We start from the raw sequence: 19,085 nt of genomic DNA on the forward strand, positions 1-19,085 counted from the left end.
TTGGGGCGGCAGAAATTCTGGAGACGGCCCTGCTCGCTTGCACTTCTCAATTAACTGCTTTAAAAATCGTACCCTTAGTTCAATGAATGAGTTCAGCTTTGTGTAGACCAGCCTTAAAATGCTACTCTGAGAGCACTGTGGTCCTCACTGCCTGTCAATGAAACTCTCAAAATCCAATCACCATTCAGGATGCATGAGGCAGCAGAGATTCTGTCGCTGGGGCACTCAGTAAATTCAAAATCCAGTTTACCTTTACCTAGGGTGTCCAGATGTCCCGATTTTATAGGGACAGTACCGATTTTTGGGTCTTTTTCTTATATAGGCTCCTATTACCCCTCATACCCTGTCCCAATTTTTCACACTTGCTGTTTGGTCAACCTACCTTTACCCTAATTCTGTACTCTGTTTACAGTAGATAATCGAACCCTCTTAGATATAGAGTCCACACAGGAGTAGCTGCTACAGTATCCCAAGTTGTCATTCACATATTTTGGGAAACGTGCCGGACTCCCAGAGCAGCAGTATTAAGATGTCATTGAATGGCCACAACACAGCACTTTAATTAACCAGCATACACGCTACGGCAAGTTACAGGGCCCCCCTTACAGCTGCCACTGAGAGTGGGAGGGTGGTGATGACAGACCAGTGGTGGAGCCTGCCGTTGATTTCTTCTGCATTTTGCTTGATCAGTAAATGGCCTTGTGTAAATTCTTATGCAGTGAGAGGGAGCAAGCATGCAGGAATGCTGTGGGCAGTGAGTCAGGCATCTCTCTTTGTCTTCTTACATTTCACTCCATGCAGCAGTTATCTGGCCTGAATCTATAACAGTCAGTGTTGATCAGATAATGACAGTGTGAACAGCGCTGGCTTGCCAAGCAGGGGTGGAGGCTGATTGGTAGAAGTGTTGAATTTTTAGCTTTGCCAGATCATCTGTAGATTGGATCTTGAAAAGCTTTTTGTGTGGGTTGGGGGAAGGGGTAAGCAGGCTAATTTTATCACTGCTGTTTTGTTAGGGTTACCATTTTTTAAAATAACAAAGAGGACACTCCAAGCGCCTCCGCCCCCTTCCCCACCCCAACTCCGCCCCTTTCCCAAAGTCCCTGTCCCAACTCCGCCTCCTCCCCTGAACACTCCGCCCCCCTGCTCCTCCCCCCTCCCCTGCTTCCCGCGAGTTGAATGTTCGCGGGAAGCCTGAAACAGGGAGGCAGGCAAGCTGGGGCAGCGGGGCGCGAGGAGGCGTGGCCCAATCCGTCCCCGGCTCAGCTTGGGCATTGGGGCGCCAGCCCCAGTTCCAGCCGAGCGTGCCGGCCCCGGCCCCGGCGGTTCCGGCCCCGGCCCCGGCGGTTCCAGCTCGGCTCGGTCCCCAGGGCACTGGCCCCGGCTGAGTGGTTGTGGCTCTGGCCCTGCTCGGCTCGGGCCCTGGGGCGCTGGCCCCGGTTTCCAGCGGAGCGCCCCGGCGGCTCCAGCTCGGCTTGGGCCCCGGGACACGGGCACTGGCCCCGGCCGAGCGGCTCCGACTCGGCTCAGCTCGGGCCCCAGGGCACCGGCCCCGGCAGCTCCAGTTCGGCTCAGGCCCCGGGCCACCGGCCGAGCGGCTCCGGCCCCAGCAACTCCAGCTCCGGCCCTAGCACGGATCCAAGCCCCACGACCCCTCCCTATTTTCCCGCACATGTCCGGCTTTTTGGAATTTCCCCCTGGACGAGTCCGACAATGCTATCGAGCTGCGTAACGCGTACGACACGAAATTGCTTGTGGCATTCACAGACATGCTCAGCACCATGGAACGCCGCTTTTGGGCTCGGGAAACAAACACCGAGTGGTGGGATCACATCGTCATGGAAGTCTGGGATGACGAGCAGTGGCTGCAGAACTTTCGGATGAGAAAAGCCACTTTCATGGGACTGTGTGAGGAGCTTGCCCCCACCCTGCGGTGCAAGGACACGAGATTGAGAGCTGCCCTGCCAGTGGAGAAGCGGGTGGCTATTGCAATCTGGAAGCTGGCAACTCCAGACAGCTACCGGTCGGTCGCAAACCACTTTGGAGTGGAAAAGTCGACCATTGGAATCGTGTTGATGCAAGTTTGCAAGGCCATTAATCGCATCCTACTCAGAAGAACTGTGACTCTGGGTAAGGTGCAGGAAATAGTGGATGGCTTTGCACAAATGGGGTTCCCTAACTGTGGAGGGGCGATAGATGGGACGCACATTCCTATTCTGGCACCACCCCACCTAGGATCAGAGTACGTTAATCGGAAGGGGTATTTCTCTATGGTTCTCCAGGCACTTGTGGATCACCGTGGGCGTTTCATTGACATTAACACAAGCTGGCCCGGAAAGGTGCATGACGCACGCATCTTGCGGAACATTAGGCTGTTCAGGAAGATGTAGGCCGGGACTTTTTTCCCAGAGCGGAAGTTCACGGTAGGGGAAGTTGAAATGCCCATTGTGATCCTTGGAGATCCTGCTTACCTGTTAATGCCGTGGCTCATGAAACCCTACACAGGGAGCCTGGACAGCAGCAAGGAACGGTTCAACTAAAGGCTGAGCCGGTGCTGAATGACTGTGGAGTGTGCCTTTGGCCGTTTAAAGGCCCGCTGGTGATCTCTGTATGGGAAGCTGGACTTGGCCGAAAACAGCATCCCTACGGTTATATCCGCGTGCTGTGCCCTCCATAATATTTGTGAAGGGAAGGTTGAAAGCTTCACTCAGGCATGGACCTCCGAGGTTCAACACCTGGAGGCTGAATTTGCACAGCCAGAGAGCAGGGCTATTACAGGGGCCCAGCGCTGGGCTGCAAGGATTAGGGATCCCATGAGGGAGCAATTTGAGGCTGAAAACCAGCAGTGATATCTGGTACCCTGCACAGGGGTGAAGTGCAGTAGTTCCAATCTTTAGGAATCAGTGTCTGCTTAGCAGACTTGCAGTGCCTGTTTATTTCCTGGGCTAAGGAGTCTTTATGCAATAATAAAGAATGTTTTCAAAGCCAAAGAATCCATTTATTGAAAAGAAAAAAAAAATTTATTGAAAAGAAACAAGGGGGTGGAGTGGGGAACGGTACAATCACAGATTCGCATATGTCCTGTCTGGTGTGCTCTGCAGTGAGTGCTGCACTTCAGGACAGCTATACTGCATGGTGATGGGGGTTGAGTGCAGAGGGTAAGGGTCATGGTTTTCAGGGCTGGGTGGTGAAGATACTGGTGTTGGAGGCAGCGGGTGGTGTGAAGAACATGGAAGTTGGGGAAAGTGGATTGGAGGTGACAGTGGGGCACAACGGAAAGAGTTTTGGGACAAGGGCTGTAGGGGGCGGTAGCGTTTGCAATTGCGGTACTGCTTCTCTTTCTGCATGGCTACCAGCTCCTGGATAGCATCTGCTTGGCGCTCCAGGATGCTTATGAGCCTATCAGTGCTTTGCCGCTGGTGCGCTGCGTTTTCCTGGCGGATCCTGCTTTCTCTCTCCCTCCAGTCCTGTGCTTTCTCATTCTCTTTTTCTCTTTAATAGATTGCTGCATCACTTCTTGCAGCATGTCTTCTTTGCTTTTTCGCGGTCTCTTCCTGAGTCTTTGCAGTCTCTGAGCAGGTGATAAGAGGGACGGCTGAGGTCTCAAGGTTGATGCAGCTGTATAGGCAAAATACAACATTTAACAGAGGCAGCATTGTTTTATACCAGACAGAGTAATGATTCCCCCCGCACTTAACAAGTAGAAAACACAGAGTCTACACAATAGCATAATTTTCCCGTCCGAAACAGAGCGCACACATCCCACGGGAGCCTCAAAATGGTGAGTAAGGGGGACTGATTGTTTCAGGGTTGCACTGTCCTCTGGGTTTCTGTGCCTTCGGGAGAGCCAGCAGCTTCAGGGGGCACCTATGCTGAACACTGTCCCAACATTTTCCACAGGAGTTCGTCCTGGACGATATCTCGCTGCTGAGGGTGACCTGTGAAGCAAGGGAGGGTCTTCTACTGCAATGCGGCTTCCGCCCTGGCCCATATGCAGCTTGCCTGTGTGCAGCAATGGTCCCTCCGCCCCTCGCGGCACAGTGGCGCGGACACGTTAGCCTGGCTGGGACAAGGACCACAGTGGCTCTCCCGATAAACCTGCGCAAGCGCATTGCACACGTTCTGGATGAGACATTCGAGGAGATTACCGAGGCAGATTACTGCGATGTGATAAACCACATCAATGCACCATTCCACATCTAGGCATGCATGCCTAACTCTTCTCTCCCAAAGAGCCCGCACCGAAAAAATTCCTTCCCGGAAAAAAAAAAAAAACCGCTTACTGGGAACCTGCTCTTCTGTCTGTCCTCCACCAAGTACCGGCCGCTGCGACTGGCTACCTTCCTCCTGGCTCAAGAAGAGCTCCTAGCTGCATGGCTCCAGGGATTCCGGGGTTTCTTCATCCAGCCCACCACCATCACTCCCGTTTTCCTCCTCCTCCTCCTCCTCTCCCCCCTTCCCCCCACCGGCTCTGAAGTGTCCATGGTGGTGCTCAGAGTGGAGGTGGGGTTAACCCCAAGTATTGCATCCAGCTCTTTGTAGAATTGGCAGGTCGCGGGGGGAGCACCCAAGCGGCCATTTGCGTCGCAGGCTTTGCGGTAGACACTCCTTCACTTAGATCCTGCACTGCAGGGCGTCCCGGTCATGGCCCCTTTCCATCATGTCCTTTGATACCTTCCTGAAGGTATCGTAATTCCTATGGCTGGAGCGCAGCTGGGACTGTACAGCTTCCTCCCCCCAAACACTAATGAGGTCCAGCAACTCGCCATTGCTCCATGCTGGGGCTCGCTTGGTGCGTGGAGGCATGGTCACCTGGAAAGATTCGCTGATAGCACTCCACGCCACGCCGGGCTGAGCAAACAGGAAGGGGATTTTTAAAATTCACGGGGAATGTAAAGGGTGGGTCACATGACTGGTTACCTGAGGCCAGGGCAGTAGAGTTTGAACTGATGACCAGAGTGGCTAGAACAGGCATTGTGGGATACTGCCGAATAATTCTGGAGGCCAGTCACAGCGCATTGGGCGGCCACACTGGCACCGCAGCGCAATACTCGCTATTCCTCTCGGAGAGGTGGAGTACATGCAGCGCTGCAACCGTGGAGATACAGCACTGCAAATGCCTTGCCAGTGTGGACGGGGAGTGAGTTACAGCGCCGGGGGAGCCTTTACAGCACTGTAACTCGCAAGTGTAGCCAAGGCCTAAGATACACAACTTCAGCTATGTGAATAGCGTAGCTGAAGTCGAAGTATCTTAGATCGATTTACCTTGGGTCCTCACAGCACAGGATCGACAGCCGCGGCTCCCCCATCAACTCCGCTACCGCTGCTCGCTCCAGTGGAGTTCCGGAGTCGACGGGGAGCGCGTTCGGGGATCGATATAGACGCGATATATCAATCCCCGATAAATCTATCGCTATCCGCTGATACGGCGGGTAGACTGGAAGTACCCTTAGTGTTCATTCTGGCACAAGTATCAAGCCATTTAGAGGGCTGCAATTAGACTTTTGCACATGCAGCGTCTTGGAATAACTGGCAAGGGATTGTCTGTTTTGATCTTTCTGCTGAATGCGAACGTGCTAGCCTTACCTCTGGCCCCAAATAGGAAAGCTGTGTAACTACTTCTCTTCTCCTGGAAACAAAGGGTCATCCTGAGCCGCAACATGTTTGTGCTAATCACAGCAGCTTCCTGTCAGCCTGCAGGAAACAGGAGCCACTACCTTCAATAGATGTACAGTGAAAAGATTACATTACGTGATTGAAGGGTTCTCCAGCACATCCTCCTTTCTCTTCTCCCTGCTCAATGTTTTAGTGAATTGTCCCACCCTACCTGGCAAGCTTGGGCAGATGCAACCAAATAATCAGTACTTAATGTCCCCCTTATTATCCATAGTCATTCTGGAACTGTTCAGTAATGCAATGGCCTTTTAGAGGACAGTGTGTTTATTGGCTAATCTAGACAAGTTGACTGTTACACTGAAAGCTCGGTGCTGGTAACAGAGAGAACCTAAACTGCTAAAATAGCAGGTGAATGGATGAGTTAAAGGAATGCAGAAAACCAGGTAAAATAAATACCAAACAAAAATAAACTCACTGTCTTGGAAACATACCACAAAATTAACTTTCCCAAGTTAGGCGCCAGGATGAACAGAACTATAAGTAGGCGGCATTGTCCCCTGGCCTGGGAGTCGGCAAACTGGATTCTGTTCCTGATGTGACACTGGGCAAGTTACATCTCCTCTGTGCCTCTGTTTATCCTCACACTTTTTGCCCTTATCCTTTTAAAGTGTAAGCTGTTTGGGGTAAGGGGGGCTTTTCGTGTGGTTGTATGTTGGGCCGCACAGATTAGGCAATCTTGGTTTGGACATGTAGGTGCTATTGTAATACAAATAAATAATTCAGGCTGGCTGTAAAATTCAGCCTGGAGTGCTGCATATAAGAAAACAGAGACAGTAAAGAAATGCACTTTCTCTTTATGAAACAGAGCTGCTTTGTAAAGCGCAAAAGGCTTCTTAATAATGGGCTAGACTTTCACTGTTCAAACTGAGCAATGATCAGAGACCAATGGTTACTTAGTATTAAAGCTAAGATTTTGTCAGATATTTTTAGTAAAAGTCACAGACAGGTCAGAAGCAACAAAGTCAAATTCATGGAGGCCCGTGACCTGTCCTTGACTTTTACTAAAAATATCCGTGACACAATGGGGAGCCACGGGGCAGCTGCAGGGGCTGACTGGCAGCTCCTGGGGCCCACCACCAGTGGGGGCTTGGAGCTCCAGGGTCCCCCGCCACCCGTGGCTCTGAGTTGTGGGGTATCCGCGGTCAGGAGCAGCAGGGTTCCCCAGCCACCCACGGCAGCTTGGAGCTGGGGGAGCCCCCGCAGTCACGGAAGTCACGGAGGTCTTTGGAAGTCACGGATTCCATGACAAAATTGTAGCCTTAGTACATGTAAACACTCAATAGCTGAGCTAGTCAATTCAATTCCTATAACAGAGCTCAGTGCAAAATGTCCAGGCCTGTGATCTTGGTGAAACGCCATGAGACTATTAGGTGGCCCATCAGGCCAGATTCATAGTGGTAGAAACAATAGGGAATGTTTGCAAAAGCTATGCAGAGTATCTTTGGGGGAGAGCTCATTAGAATTAAATTTCAGCTGCACTTAACCTACCTCTTGTATTGGTTAACAGCTCACTTGTGCAAATATTGATTGTGAAGGATCCCAGCAGTGTATAAGGCAATAATTGCCATTTCTTTAGGCATGGTGGAAGCTAAGAGGAGAAACTGGACACATTTTAACTCCCTTTACTGGGAGTGCAGCACCATCTCTTGCCCCTTAGTTGTGGAGGAACAAGTCCTCCTGGGAGCAGAAGATGAGAATTCTATTTGGAAGTAAATTGAAGTCTCTGTGGTCTAAGGGAGACAGGAGTGGCAGAAGATTCCCTAAAAATGGGGGGGCCACCGGCACCTGAACCGTGGTCCTGTCCTCCCACCTCACACCTTCTCCTTGAGGCCCTATCCCCTGTTTGCTCCTCTCTGCCCCCTACCCCCCATTGCTCGCCTTATGGCTGGTAAAAAGTGGGGCGGCCGTGGTCCCCTGGCCCCTCCCAATTCCAATGCCCCTGAAGGGAGATGGGGGGGGGGGGAGGGTTAGGTATCTACAGTGTTTGAGGCAAGGATGGGAGCAATGTTAGCAAAACACCAGTGTTGAGAAGCAAGTGGAATGATTTGGCATGAGACTGAGTAGTATCTGATTCCTCAGAAAGGTATTATCTATGATACAATGAGACCCCTGGAGTTGTTAAACAGTCAGTAATAATTGAATCCTGGTTGGAAAGACATGGGGTGTCAAGAGGAAATGGGTTGTATTTTGAGTTGCACTGGACTTGGCTATCTTCTCTTCAGGCTCCGAGCTACTGCTTCTACCCCATATATGGAAACTGTGGTAATTTATCAGGTTAGTCAGCCAGGAAATGAGCATATATATATATATATAGGTATACATATCAAATATTTTTTAACTGTTTGCTGATCAGAGGATGCTAATGGCTCACTTTTCATCCCTCAAATAGAAATAGATTAGTTAGTGTCAAGACTCCCTCCCTACCCTGTTTTGACATCTTTCGTGACCCCAGTGGGTTTACAAACCCCAGACTGGAAAAGAGAGAATCTACAGGGAAGAGAGGATGGGTTTATTCCAAACTTCTGGTTAAATTATCACTTCTGCTCTGGTTAAGGATTCATAATAATTGGCTCAGATTCCTTCTCCATTCTACAACTGTCTGCCCACATGCTGCCTTTAAGCATCAGGCCACTGGTGTATTTAAAGTTGACTGCTCTCTTAATTTTGTGGGGGCTTGCTAAGCCGGACCTTGATTTGCTTTGTGGGCTGGGTGACATGGAGATTCCAGTCCACCTGAGAAGTGGTGCGAGGCTTTTCATTATGACCATGCTATGGAAACCCTCCATTTCTCATGATGAGCATCCTCTCAAGTTGGGGAGGGTTAGCACCATTTTGGAGTTCCCCTCACGTTGACTAAGACAGCTGCAGTTAGCACCATATGTACATCTTAGTCCCTCTAAACTTCTCCTAGGCTTCACCCGTTAAAAATGGCAGGCAACCACTCACCCCGAAACTTGTTCAGCTAAGCGTTCCTGGCCACGTCTTACATAGCTATTGGTGACGGCTTCTTACCTAGAGCCCATTGTTAAGCGATTATTGTAATAGTGGGAAGCTCCCAAATTCCTCTTGCACTTTCCCCATCATTGGGGTCTCTAGCTGCGTGCTGATGGTTTGCCAAACTCGGCTGCTGCTGGTGAATCTCTGCTGTATGTTGTAGGCCTGATCTTTCAGCGCAAGTCTATGCAGTTTGGGGAGCACCCTCACAAGCTTTGCTATTCAGTGAAGTGTCTGGGATGGTCTCGTCCCATTAACACATGTTGTTCTCCTCAGGAAACCTGCAGGAAGTGCCAGGGGCTATGGAAGGAGCACATGAATCTTACCTGTGAACAGCTGGCTGAGAAGGATGACATAAAATATAGAACATCTATGTAAGTAACTTCCTGAATCTGGAAAAACTGGAAACTTATTCTAGCTTCTAATGTGGGTTAGGCAAGAAACCATCTGTGTCACTAAATTCAGTAAAAAGTATTGTGTGTATGAATACATAAAGAGAGCCCTTGTTTGTGTATTAATAAGGCCCTTGACTTTGTGTGGGTATAGTTACATTCCACTGAGAGGGTTCTGGGGACATGAAAAATGAACAGGTACCAGGCTTCTGTGATAGAATATCCATGAATGATTTTCAGCAATGTAGTCTGTGAGGTAAATCACGATGATGGGAGTTTCTATACCAGAACACTGTTGATTCATTTAATCTTGCAACAGCTAGTACCTGCTCATTCAGAGGAAATGAAACCTTAATACTGCATCTGGCCGGTTATGTTGTGTCATACACACGGAGGAGGGGTGCACAGAGACACAATAATCCTTAGTTTGTCACCAGGTCGCTCGTTAATGTTCAGTGCTAATCTAAACTGATGATGCAGTGCAGTTTGCCTAGGTGTCACTTACACAAAACTCTCCCGCATCTGGCCTACTCTTCTGCATAGGAGATGTGCACATACATGCACATACATTTACTTACACACACACACACGTTTTACATGCTGTTACAAGCTAGGGATTATTCTGTGAAGATTTTTATGGACCTTTATTTGAAATGCAGATGCTAAAACGTAAGGAGTTTCATAAAATCTCTTTTGGAGTCTGATCTCTGTCCATACAATAGCGACAGCCAAAATATTCTGGAATCTCTGTCATTGGAGATTTGTCAGAGCAGACTCGACAAACACCTGTCAGGGATTGTCGAGATAATACTTAGTTCTGCCTGGAGTGCAGGGGATTGAACTAGATGACCTCTCGGGGTCCCTTCCAGTCCTACAATTCTATGATTCTAATTGTAGAAAGTAAGTGGGAGTTGCGATATAAAACTGCTGGTCTGGCATATTGGAATTAGAACAGCCTGCTGCTGTTAATTTGGTCTCTTTTTCTCTTGGGTGTATCCCAGTCTCTAGTAATATTGTATCTTGTCATCTCTGATCTGGTATTTAGTGTGCTTGGGGCAGGCAGAAATCAAGTTTCAATACTAGAATTGAACTGTGGAGGTTTTAGCATTGTGAGTCCCAGTGAAGCCTCTTCATTCATCCCTCGGTACATATATTTTCAGCAAAATATTAACTTTCGTGGGCATCATTCAGTATCTTTCTGCCACTCCTTTCCCAGTAGAAAAGGGGAAGTCAGAGTATTGTGACTGTCATGTCCCAGATAAGAAGGGAAAAGTAGCTTTAAAACCTTTTAGAGTTTTGCCTTCAGTAGTTGTCCAGATGAGATTTCACGTGTGAAGACGACAAAGCTTCCTGTTGAATATAAGGAAAAGGAAGCACAGCTGGAGTTCGGGCCTAGCTTCCTGCCTTGTTCAGAGTTTCCAAAAATGTACAAACAGCATCCTGTTACGAGACCGAGGGAGGAGCAGCAATCGGAGCAGATTCAGTTCCATGGACTGCTTTTTCTGTCCATTCCTAATACAGATCCAAGTATTTGGATGAAATTCAGAGAGGGTGTGGATCCTAGTTCATTATCCACTACAGTCTAAAACTTACGCTAGGTCTGAAGTTGATGTTAATTGAATTGTGAGAAATTAATGATGCTGGCGAAAGCAAGGAATATTATGGGCTGTGACCGTGAAGGTTGCCTCCACACTACTCTGCTAGTGCACCTCAATACAACACAGCCTCTGCTGATGAGCTCCAGACAGCTTTGATCAGGCTGATTGTGTGCTGAACTTGTGTCCACATCACAAGTCCACTAGATTGACTGACACACACACACACACACCCCACCCCACCCCCCCATGGAAATGTAGCTTGTTCCATATGCAGCCGAGGCAAAAGAATCCATCTCTTTCAATATCAGTGCAGCACCTCCACTGGGCTACTGTGATACTTTCCTCAGTCTCCAACCTATTGATTTGGACTTTCCTAGTATCGCTTTCTCCTAGGTGGCGAATTTAGCCTGGCCTGGATCTCATAATCAGAAATAGATTTCTCAGCCCTCATGGTGACAGGAACTAATTGCCAAGACTTTTCCTTCCAATTCCCACACCAAGATAATATAGTTAATGGAGTCCTTCCAGTGGATTATACCCCAAGAATTATAATCCTAGAATTATGTCCATCGTCCGCAAACCATCTCCCAGAGGGAAGGGTTGTGCAGTGCCATTGTTGGGACCAAACACTTCCAGATAATGTTCTGGATTCCAGCTTGTATTCTGTGCTATCATAAAGCCTATGTGCATATCTTTGAACAGTAACATCTAGAGAGTCTGTGTGGGAATGGGGGTAGACTCAAGAGGGATAAAATGCCCATTCTCCATAGGAAAGACTTGATTTTTCTTTAATTTCTGGTGAATAAAGAAAAGGAATGTCCAAAAATCTCAGGCCTAGCCGACTAAAAATTGAAATATATGTTCATGGCAACTTGGTAACCAAAGCAACAGCCAGACACAAACGCTGGAGTTAGTGAATGACATTACTCAGTTTGCTTTCCCTGCACCTTTATCTCCTTGACTATATTTCTGTGCAGCCAAGTCAAGAATCCACGTGCCCTTTGCACCTTTGACTTTGGTTTGAAATTCTTTCCAAGCCACAGCTTAGCCATGCTGCATTTTGGCTCACTTGGAAACCAGATTTAAGCCTGTAGAATGTAACCGGTGATTAACTTCCTTTCACTCAATTTGTTTTCTACTCCTCAATTTGTTTCCTACTCCAAATACAGTTCAGCCCAGACCTCCTTGGAACAACATGAGGCTTTGGAGACGAAGTAGGGAGAAACAGGACTGTCTAAGAAGTGAGGGGGAAATTAGGGAAAGTGCTATTGAGAGAGCTGGGTTCTCATTACTCACGCTGAGAGTAGGCAAAGCAAACATACCGCTTCCAACTTCTTTCCCTTTTACCCCTCTTGTGTTGCAGAGAAGAAAAAATGACTGCAGCCCGAATTAGAAAATGTCATAAGTGTGGGACTGGCCTAATTAAATCTGAGGGTTGCAACCGCATGTCCTGTCGTTGTGGTGCCCAAATGTGCTACCTCTGTCGAGCCTCCATTAATGGGTATGACCACTTCTGCCAACACCCTCGATCACCAGGGGCCCCTTGCCAGGATTGTGCAAAATGCTCTCTCTGGACCGACCCCACGGTAAGTGATTAACCAATCATGGACTATTGCAATCACTGTTGAGTATTAATACCTTGTGTTAGGAGCTCTCCACCGTATGAGCTCTGTTTACAGATCAGCATAGGTGCAGGTTTAAGACAGCACAACCGTTTCCTTTCATCAGGGCCAGCCAAATTGCTCTGGTAAAGGACCCCAGCATTCCCTTTAACAAAGAAAAAACTGAAAGACTTCTAGTAAAGATGCTTCTCCAGTCGGGAATGCTAAGAACAATGATCATGGCATCTGGGTAGCAGGACAGGCATGCAGTAAAGAGGAATGAGGTGTGTATTTAGGGCAGCGGATGGGAGTTGGGATTCCAGGGATCTATTCCCAGTTCTGTGTCTGGCTCCTTGTTTGACTTTTGGGGAAATCGCTTGCTCTCTGTGCCTGATTACCAATCAGATATGGGTATCGTGACTCTGGGTGTGGATGGATGAGTGAATGTTTGTAAAGTGCCTGAAAGGTACAAAGTTACTGGTATAACGTATCAGTTATGTCCACTCTTGCTGCTTTTGGCAGTGCTTACGTTGAGGAGGACTGGAGTGTCGCTCTAACGTGGGAGACTGTAACAGGTATAATAACCAGGGAAGTCACATTCCTGAAGATTTTAATTTGTACACAGCCAGAAAATGGGATGGGGGCAGAAGAAGGGAGTTGAGAGCTTCCTGCTGCCAGGAAGCAGCCTTAAAACAGCAAAGCTGCAAGCCAGTTTTCCCCAGTACTTGCCTGAGCTTGACTAGTACAAACTCTTCTCCCTTGAAGGAGTAGCAGCACTAGGACCACAGTGGGTTACCAGAGCTTCACTGGTTCATCTTTATGCATCTCTTTGACTTCCTTACTCTGTGAACTGCCCTGCGTTGCTGCCATCCTTTAGGTGAACATCCCCACTGCCCCTCCCCTCTACCTGCAGGCTCTCAGGAGTTTCCAAATAATTCTGAACCCAGCTAGGTTCAGTCGCTGATTTAAACCTCCACCCCCCTCCACCCCAAAAAAAGTTGCCTTTTTCCTGACTTCTCCCAGCACTGAATAGTTTTTGCCCAGAACAGAGCCAGACAATGAACTAACTACACCTTTTCCCCGTGCCACAGCCAAAGTACTTCTGATGCCTGTTCCTTCAGTGTCCAAACAGTCTAATTCCACTGTTCCATTTCCCATCAGGACATGATTCTGCAAGTCAGGAACAGTAGAGCTTCCTCGTTCCCACAAGGCTGCTGATTGTATTCAGCAATGGCATCTCCGCAGAGCCGGGGAGAACACAAGGGCATTCAAAAAGCTCATACTGTACTTAGAATAAAACAAAGCATATACTGTCATCTAGCCCTCTTCCTCTGTTTAATTAACCAGCGTGGCAAAGCAAAATTTCCCACTCTCAGCTGGGAGGTGGCACTGCCAACTTTTTTGGATGACAGAGCATTGGCTAGCTGAGGAGTTGAAGCTGGGTGAGTTCTCCGTTCAGGGTACACAGGGGTGCCATGAAACACATGGGACAGTGTAGGCTTTTAAGCTGAAATTGTAAATGGATTTTTGTGTATTAACTCCTTTAAAAAAAAAAAAAAAAAAAAGTTTCAAAGAGAATAGGTGAAAGGGTTTAGGGCAGGTAATTCAGCCTTGCCCCAGCTCTGCTCTAGCATGGGGAAAGGGGGTGTAGGGGAAAGAACAATGCAGAGAGATAGTAACCCGAGGTCAAGAAATGCAAGATGCAAACTGAGTTGTGTATCTCATAAGGGGAAATCGAGAGAGGCAGAAGAACATCAGGAACCCTATCAGGGTTTCTATCCTCTGTCTTGGTGACCTCATTTCAGTGAATCGGTACCTTGCTCAGCACTGTGCCCCCGTGCTCCACGTCTGGACACCATTGTCATTTGTGTGTGTCCCTTTCACCCCTTTTCCGTGTAATCCTTTTTAGTTTTTCCTTTCCTTTCTAACCCTCTTTATGCCTTAATCAACAGAAGGTTCCATGCTGCTTGGTATGGAGTTGGAGTGTCCATGGTTGGATCATGTGCCCTCGTAAGCAAACTTAGTGCTAAGGGTACAGAAAATAAAAGCCTGAGCCACTCAGCTGCTTCCTGAATCTGCAGCCCTGTGCATGCGAGCAGCTCCTGCCTAGCTATCAGTATTCCAGAGTGCTGCAATCATGAAATGGACGTGTGCATTCAAGTGAAGCTTTTATTAGAGGCAGGGCAGATCTAGAAGCAAGCTGCTTTCTCCCCCTTCACTGCTCTTTTTGGTCTATAAATGTACACCCTGGACTAGTTCAGCATCTCCCTTCCCCCCACTACTGAGGTTAGGGCAAACAGAGTTACCACGTTCTGGTTGTCTTATTAACAGAGCAAGAAATGGTAGCTATGGTGCAGGAGTCCACTTTGCACTTTCATGAAAATGCATTTTAACTTGCTGTTACATTTTGGGATGGTTGATCGCCTTGGTGAAGAAGAACCCATTATGGAGGCGTTGGTAGAGACACCGTAGTTAAGACCAATTTCTGTTTTGTCCTTAAAGCCAGGAATTTAACCTCTGTGTTGCATGAAAAATACCAAGTATCCTTCCCCAAACTTTGAGTCTATAACAGGGGTAGGCAACCTATGGCACAGGTGCCGAAGGCGGCACGCGAGCTGATTTTCAGTGGCACTCACACTGCCCGGGTCCTGGCCACCGGTCCGTGGGGCTCTGCATTTTAATTTAATTTTAAATGAAGCTTCTTAAACATTTTAAAAACCTTATTTACTTTACATACAACAATAGTTTAGCTATATATTATAGACTTCTAGAAAGAGACCTTCTAAAAACGTTAAAATGTATGACTGGCACGCGAAACCTTCAGTTAGAGTGAATAAATGAAGACTCAGCACACCACTTCTGAAAGGTTGCCGAACCCTGGTCTAGAATGAGTCTTCTGAGACTATACAAATGAATCTGTTAATTAGTTTGTTAAAAATTAATTAAAAACTGAGTCCTTTAAAACATTTAGCATTTTCATTCTTTGTCCCAAATGGTCTCACCAGAATAATGCAGGCTCTTAAATCTTTCTATATCGTCAAAATAATTTAAATCTGGTCCACGGGCAATATTTTAAAAGATTAAGTTGTAACTAAGATAAGTTATTAGTGATTGTATCTAATGGTTATGGTTCTATAAGCAACAGACAAGCTCAGGCAACTACTAAGTGGGGCCATTGTGACATATGGGATAATTTAACCAATTATCACCTCTGCAGCTAATTTGCATTCAATTCTGTTAGTTGTCATGAGTTAGGGATATGAGGGAGGCTGGACTCACATGCCAACAGCTCTCATTGGTAGACTGCTTGGCCCAGCTGTCACTTCAGATGTTCTGTGGCCACATGATGTCTTGAAAGCCTTTCCGTGGTACTGCAGCCTCGATTCCATTGCACACTCAGGCAGTGCTGCCGGGAGTTCTGAAAGCACAGAGACACTGGGACTCTAGTTCCCTGCCCCCTGGCACATACTGCTGGTCTCACTAAGGCCACCCTCTAAGCCCATAAATCAGTTGCAAATTAAGGGCCAGATTTTACCAGTATGCTCAGCTGGCCTGTGCTGATCTGATGATGCGACACCGCTGTAAACCCAAATGACTCATGGAGTTTGACTGTTTTGATGAACCAGTGAATCTGCCCTTAGGAGTTTAAAAACGTTAAAATGTTCGTTTAATATTACCTGTCTTCAAATTATTGGAAATATTGCACGGTAGCCTTTACGTTGAGTTTCTTGTTTCAGGGTTATGACATTATAAAACACTTAGGAAATTCCCAGACAAACTATGTTAAGCTGGAGTTAAAGTTGAGAGTATGCTTGAGTAACTTAAGGCAAAAATCATTCCACAGACGTTGCAGTTATCCCCAAATCAAGCATTATAAACAGAGGAAATTCAGAGTTAAGCTTATACATAAAAAACTCCAGACATGTTAAGGTAAGAAATGTACAATTAAGACACTCAAACAACTTTAACTCTGCTGGGGGGAAGTGGGGGGAGGAATCTCTCTAAAAAACAGTTTAGTCTAATGCGGGACCACAAACTCTAAAATGCCTTAGTCATAATACTGTGGTTATTGCATATCATCCACTCAGGCCCTTCAAAACTGAATGGCTGTTATTTTAATAATTCTGCATCTCTTTGTGTGACAAATCTGAGGAACTGTCAGAGGTTTTGGAACAAATTGATAAAGCAGAAGTAGTAAGTCACCAGGACCAGATGGTATTCACCCAAGAGGTCTAAAGGAACTCAGATATGAAATTGCAGGACTACTAACTCTGGTATGTAACCTATTGCTTAAATCAGCCTCTGTACCAGATGACTGGTGGATAGCTAATGTGATGCCAGTTTTTTTCAAAAAGGCTCTAGAGGTGATCCTGACAATTAGACTGGTAAGCCTGATTTCAATGCCAGGCAAATTGGTTGAAACTATAGTAAAGAACAGAATTATCAGACACATAGACGAACATGGCTTCTGTAAAAGGAAATCATGCCTCTCCACTCTATTAGAATTCTTGGAGGGTGTTTCACAATGCACAGTCAACCTGTGGAACTTGTTGCAAGGGGATGTTATGAAGGCCAAAAGTATAACTGGGTTCAAAAAAATAATTAGATAAGTTCATGGGGGATAGGTCCATCCATGACTATTAGTCAAGATAGTCAGAGACACAACCCCATGTTCTGGGTATCCCTAAACACCTGACTGCTAGAACCTGGGACTGGATGATGGGGTGAATCACTTGATAGAGTGCCTTATTCTGTTCACTCCTTCGGAAGCATCTGGCACTGGTCGCTGTCAGAAGAGGGCATACTGGGCTAGATGGACCATGGGTCTGACCCACTATGGCCATTGTTATGTTCTTATGCCAATGTGTTCTCTAGCAGCACCCCCCTCTTCCTGCAATACTGCATCTACCCTGTCCCCTTATGATACAGAACTGCCTTTATCCCCCTTTCCTGTTGCATGAAGGAACGCACAAGAAATAGTCTGCGCCTGGTGCTCCTCAGGCTCTCCACAGCTGATCTGGGAATGATTTGAAACCAAAACCTTTAATCCTTTGGAAGTCTCTTTCATGAAATCATTTCAAGTTTATTAATAACGGCTGTGGCCACACATACATGGAAAAAAGAGAGCATTAAAAAAAACCAGAAAGGGAGGCCCTGGTGGATAAACCCATTCAGCGTCATTTTTCTAAAGCAAAAAAAAACAACCCAGAAATAATGAGTGGGTCTGTCCTTTCTCCTTTTGCATGAGGCTGGCAGACATTTTTCTGTGACGCTCGGTAATTAAAGACGGTACAAAAAACCCTGCAGATAAAACAGTATTTTGAAAAGCTTCATTGATAGCATAAAATAGATTCTATTTTGGGAGCTGCGGTTGGGATTTAGCCTCTGTCTGTGACTTGTGAATCTTTCCTTTATCCTTTGACACTGCAGTTTCTCTTCCCTGATGTTTTTGGCTTCACTGTGTGCATGCATGGGGCTGCTGAGGCAGTAGATGCGTGTGTTCTTTTCCTCCTCAAAAGCATTGTCAGAATTTGCTTTCCATTTGTTGCAATGAAAAGGTGCTTTCCCTAGCAACTGAACCCAGCTCTTTATTTAATCTCTCCACGAATCTGCCACGAGCGCTAAGTCAGAGCCATCCTCTTCCTCCGTGCTTGGCATACTGTTTTGTGCATTCCTTTGAACTCAAAAGAGAAGCAGCTGAAAGGAAGAGCCTTCTTTCTCTAAGATGTAACCAGATCCTTCCCTTGTTTTTGGAATCCCTCCTTAAAGTAGAAAAGTGGTCAGCTAACAGTCCAGCACTCTTCTTCGTTCTACTCTCTGCGTCACGTGTCTTTCATTTGACTGGCAGAACTTGGTGAGACACTTTGCATACCCACGTATTGGATTCAGGGCAGATCTAAGGGCTAGTCTACACGGGCAACGGTAAAGCGCTGCCGTGGCATGTGGCTTGTGTAGTTGTGGCAGAGCGCTGGGAGAGAGCTCTCCCAGCACTCTAAAAAAAACCTCACCTCCACGAGGAGCGCGGCTCCCGGCGCTGGTGCATTGTCTACACTGGCACTTTACAGCGCTGAAACGTGCTGCGCTCGGGGGGGTGTTTTTTTTCATACCCCTGAGCAAAAAGTTGCAGTGCTGTAAAGTGCCAGTGTAGACAAGCCCTTAGTCTTCTGTTGACATTTAAAATGCAGAATATTTTAATAGGTCTTGAGCAACTTTGTGATGTGGTGTCTGCCTAATCGCGTTTCGCTTGGCACCTCCTTATATTTCGTATATAAGGACCAAGATAAGCAAAACGCCCCCCCTCCCTCCCCCAACTACCATCATCACAGAAATGGTTCCTGTGCCTATGTGATCTTAATGTGTGAACCCTGCTTGGTGCTGTAGAGGAGGCTAAGAGAATCCTAGATTTCCTACTATTAACAAGCCCGAGGGGACAGGATGATTTCTTGTTCCTCCCAACTTGGTTTGATTAGCTTGAATCTGTGCAGACTGTGAACAGACTGACTGGAATATTGGCTGATAATTATTTTTTTCTTATTAAATCTGTTGGGATGTATAACACTGAGAGAGAGTATAAATTGTGCTTGCTGCTTTACTTGGAGGTACATCATGTTTTTAACATGGTTTTGTTGGCACCCAAGGATTAGTCCTTCCTAACCTCTTCCCTGGTCTTGACTACTAATCTGGTAAACTCTGCCAGTACAGTAAGGGTGCAGAATCTTAACCCTCTGGTTGGTTACTTGGGGAAAGGACGGGCGCCTTGTCAATGATTGTAAATAGTTTTCTGTCGTGTTTGGCTTCACCTAATTAACACTAGCAATTATAGGCTC

The 19,085-nt window shown here is 47.0% G+C and overlaps 1 protein-coding gene across 5 annotated transcripts in view; it reads left to right on the forward strand.

Annotated features, from left to right (window-relative positions):
* Positions 1-19,085, forward strand: part of RNF216 (ring finger protein 216) — a 128,610-nt gene that overhangs the window by 90,308 nt on the left and 19,217 nt on the right. For 4 of the 5 annotated variants that reach the window (XM_034782824.1, XM_034782825.1, XM_034782827.1 and 1 more), the window contains exons 14-15: positions 8,944-9,041; positions 12,021-12,243. In XM_034782824.1, coding sequence (XP_034638715.1) covers positions 8,944-9,041; positions 12,021-12,243 — 321 coding nt within the window. Of the gene's footprint in view, positions 1-8,943; positions 9,042-12,020; positions 12,244-16,102; positions 16,189-19,085 lie in introns of all 5 variants that reach the window. The other variant, XR_004647309.1, reaches the window with a different exon arrangement.

This window comes from Trachemys scripta, chromosome 10, assembly GCF_013100865.1.
Source record: "Trachemys scripta elegans isolate TJP31775 chromosome 10, CAS_Tse_1.0, whole genome shotgun sequence".
NCBI classification, from domain to species: domain Eukaryota; kingdom Metazoa; phylum Chordata; order Testudines; family Emydidae; genus Trachemys; species Trachemys scripta.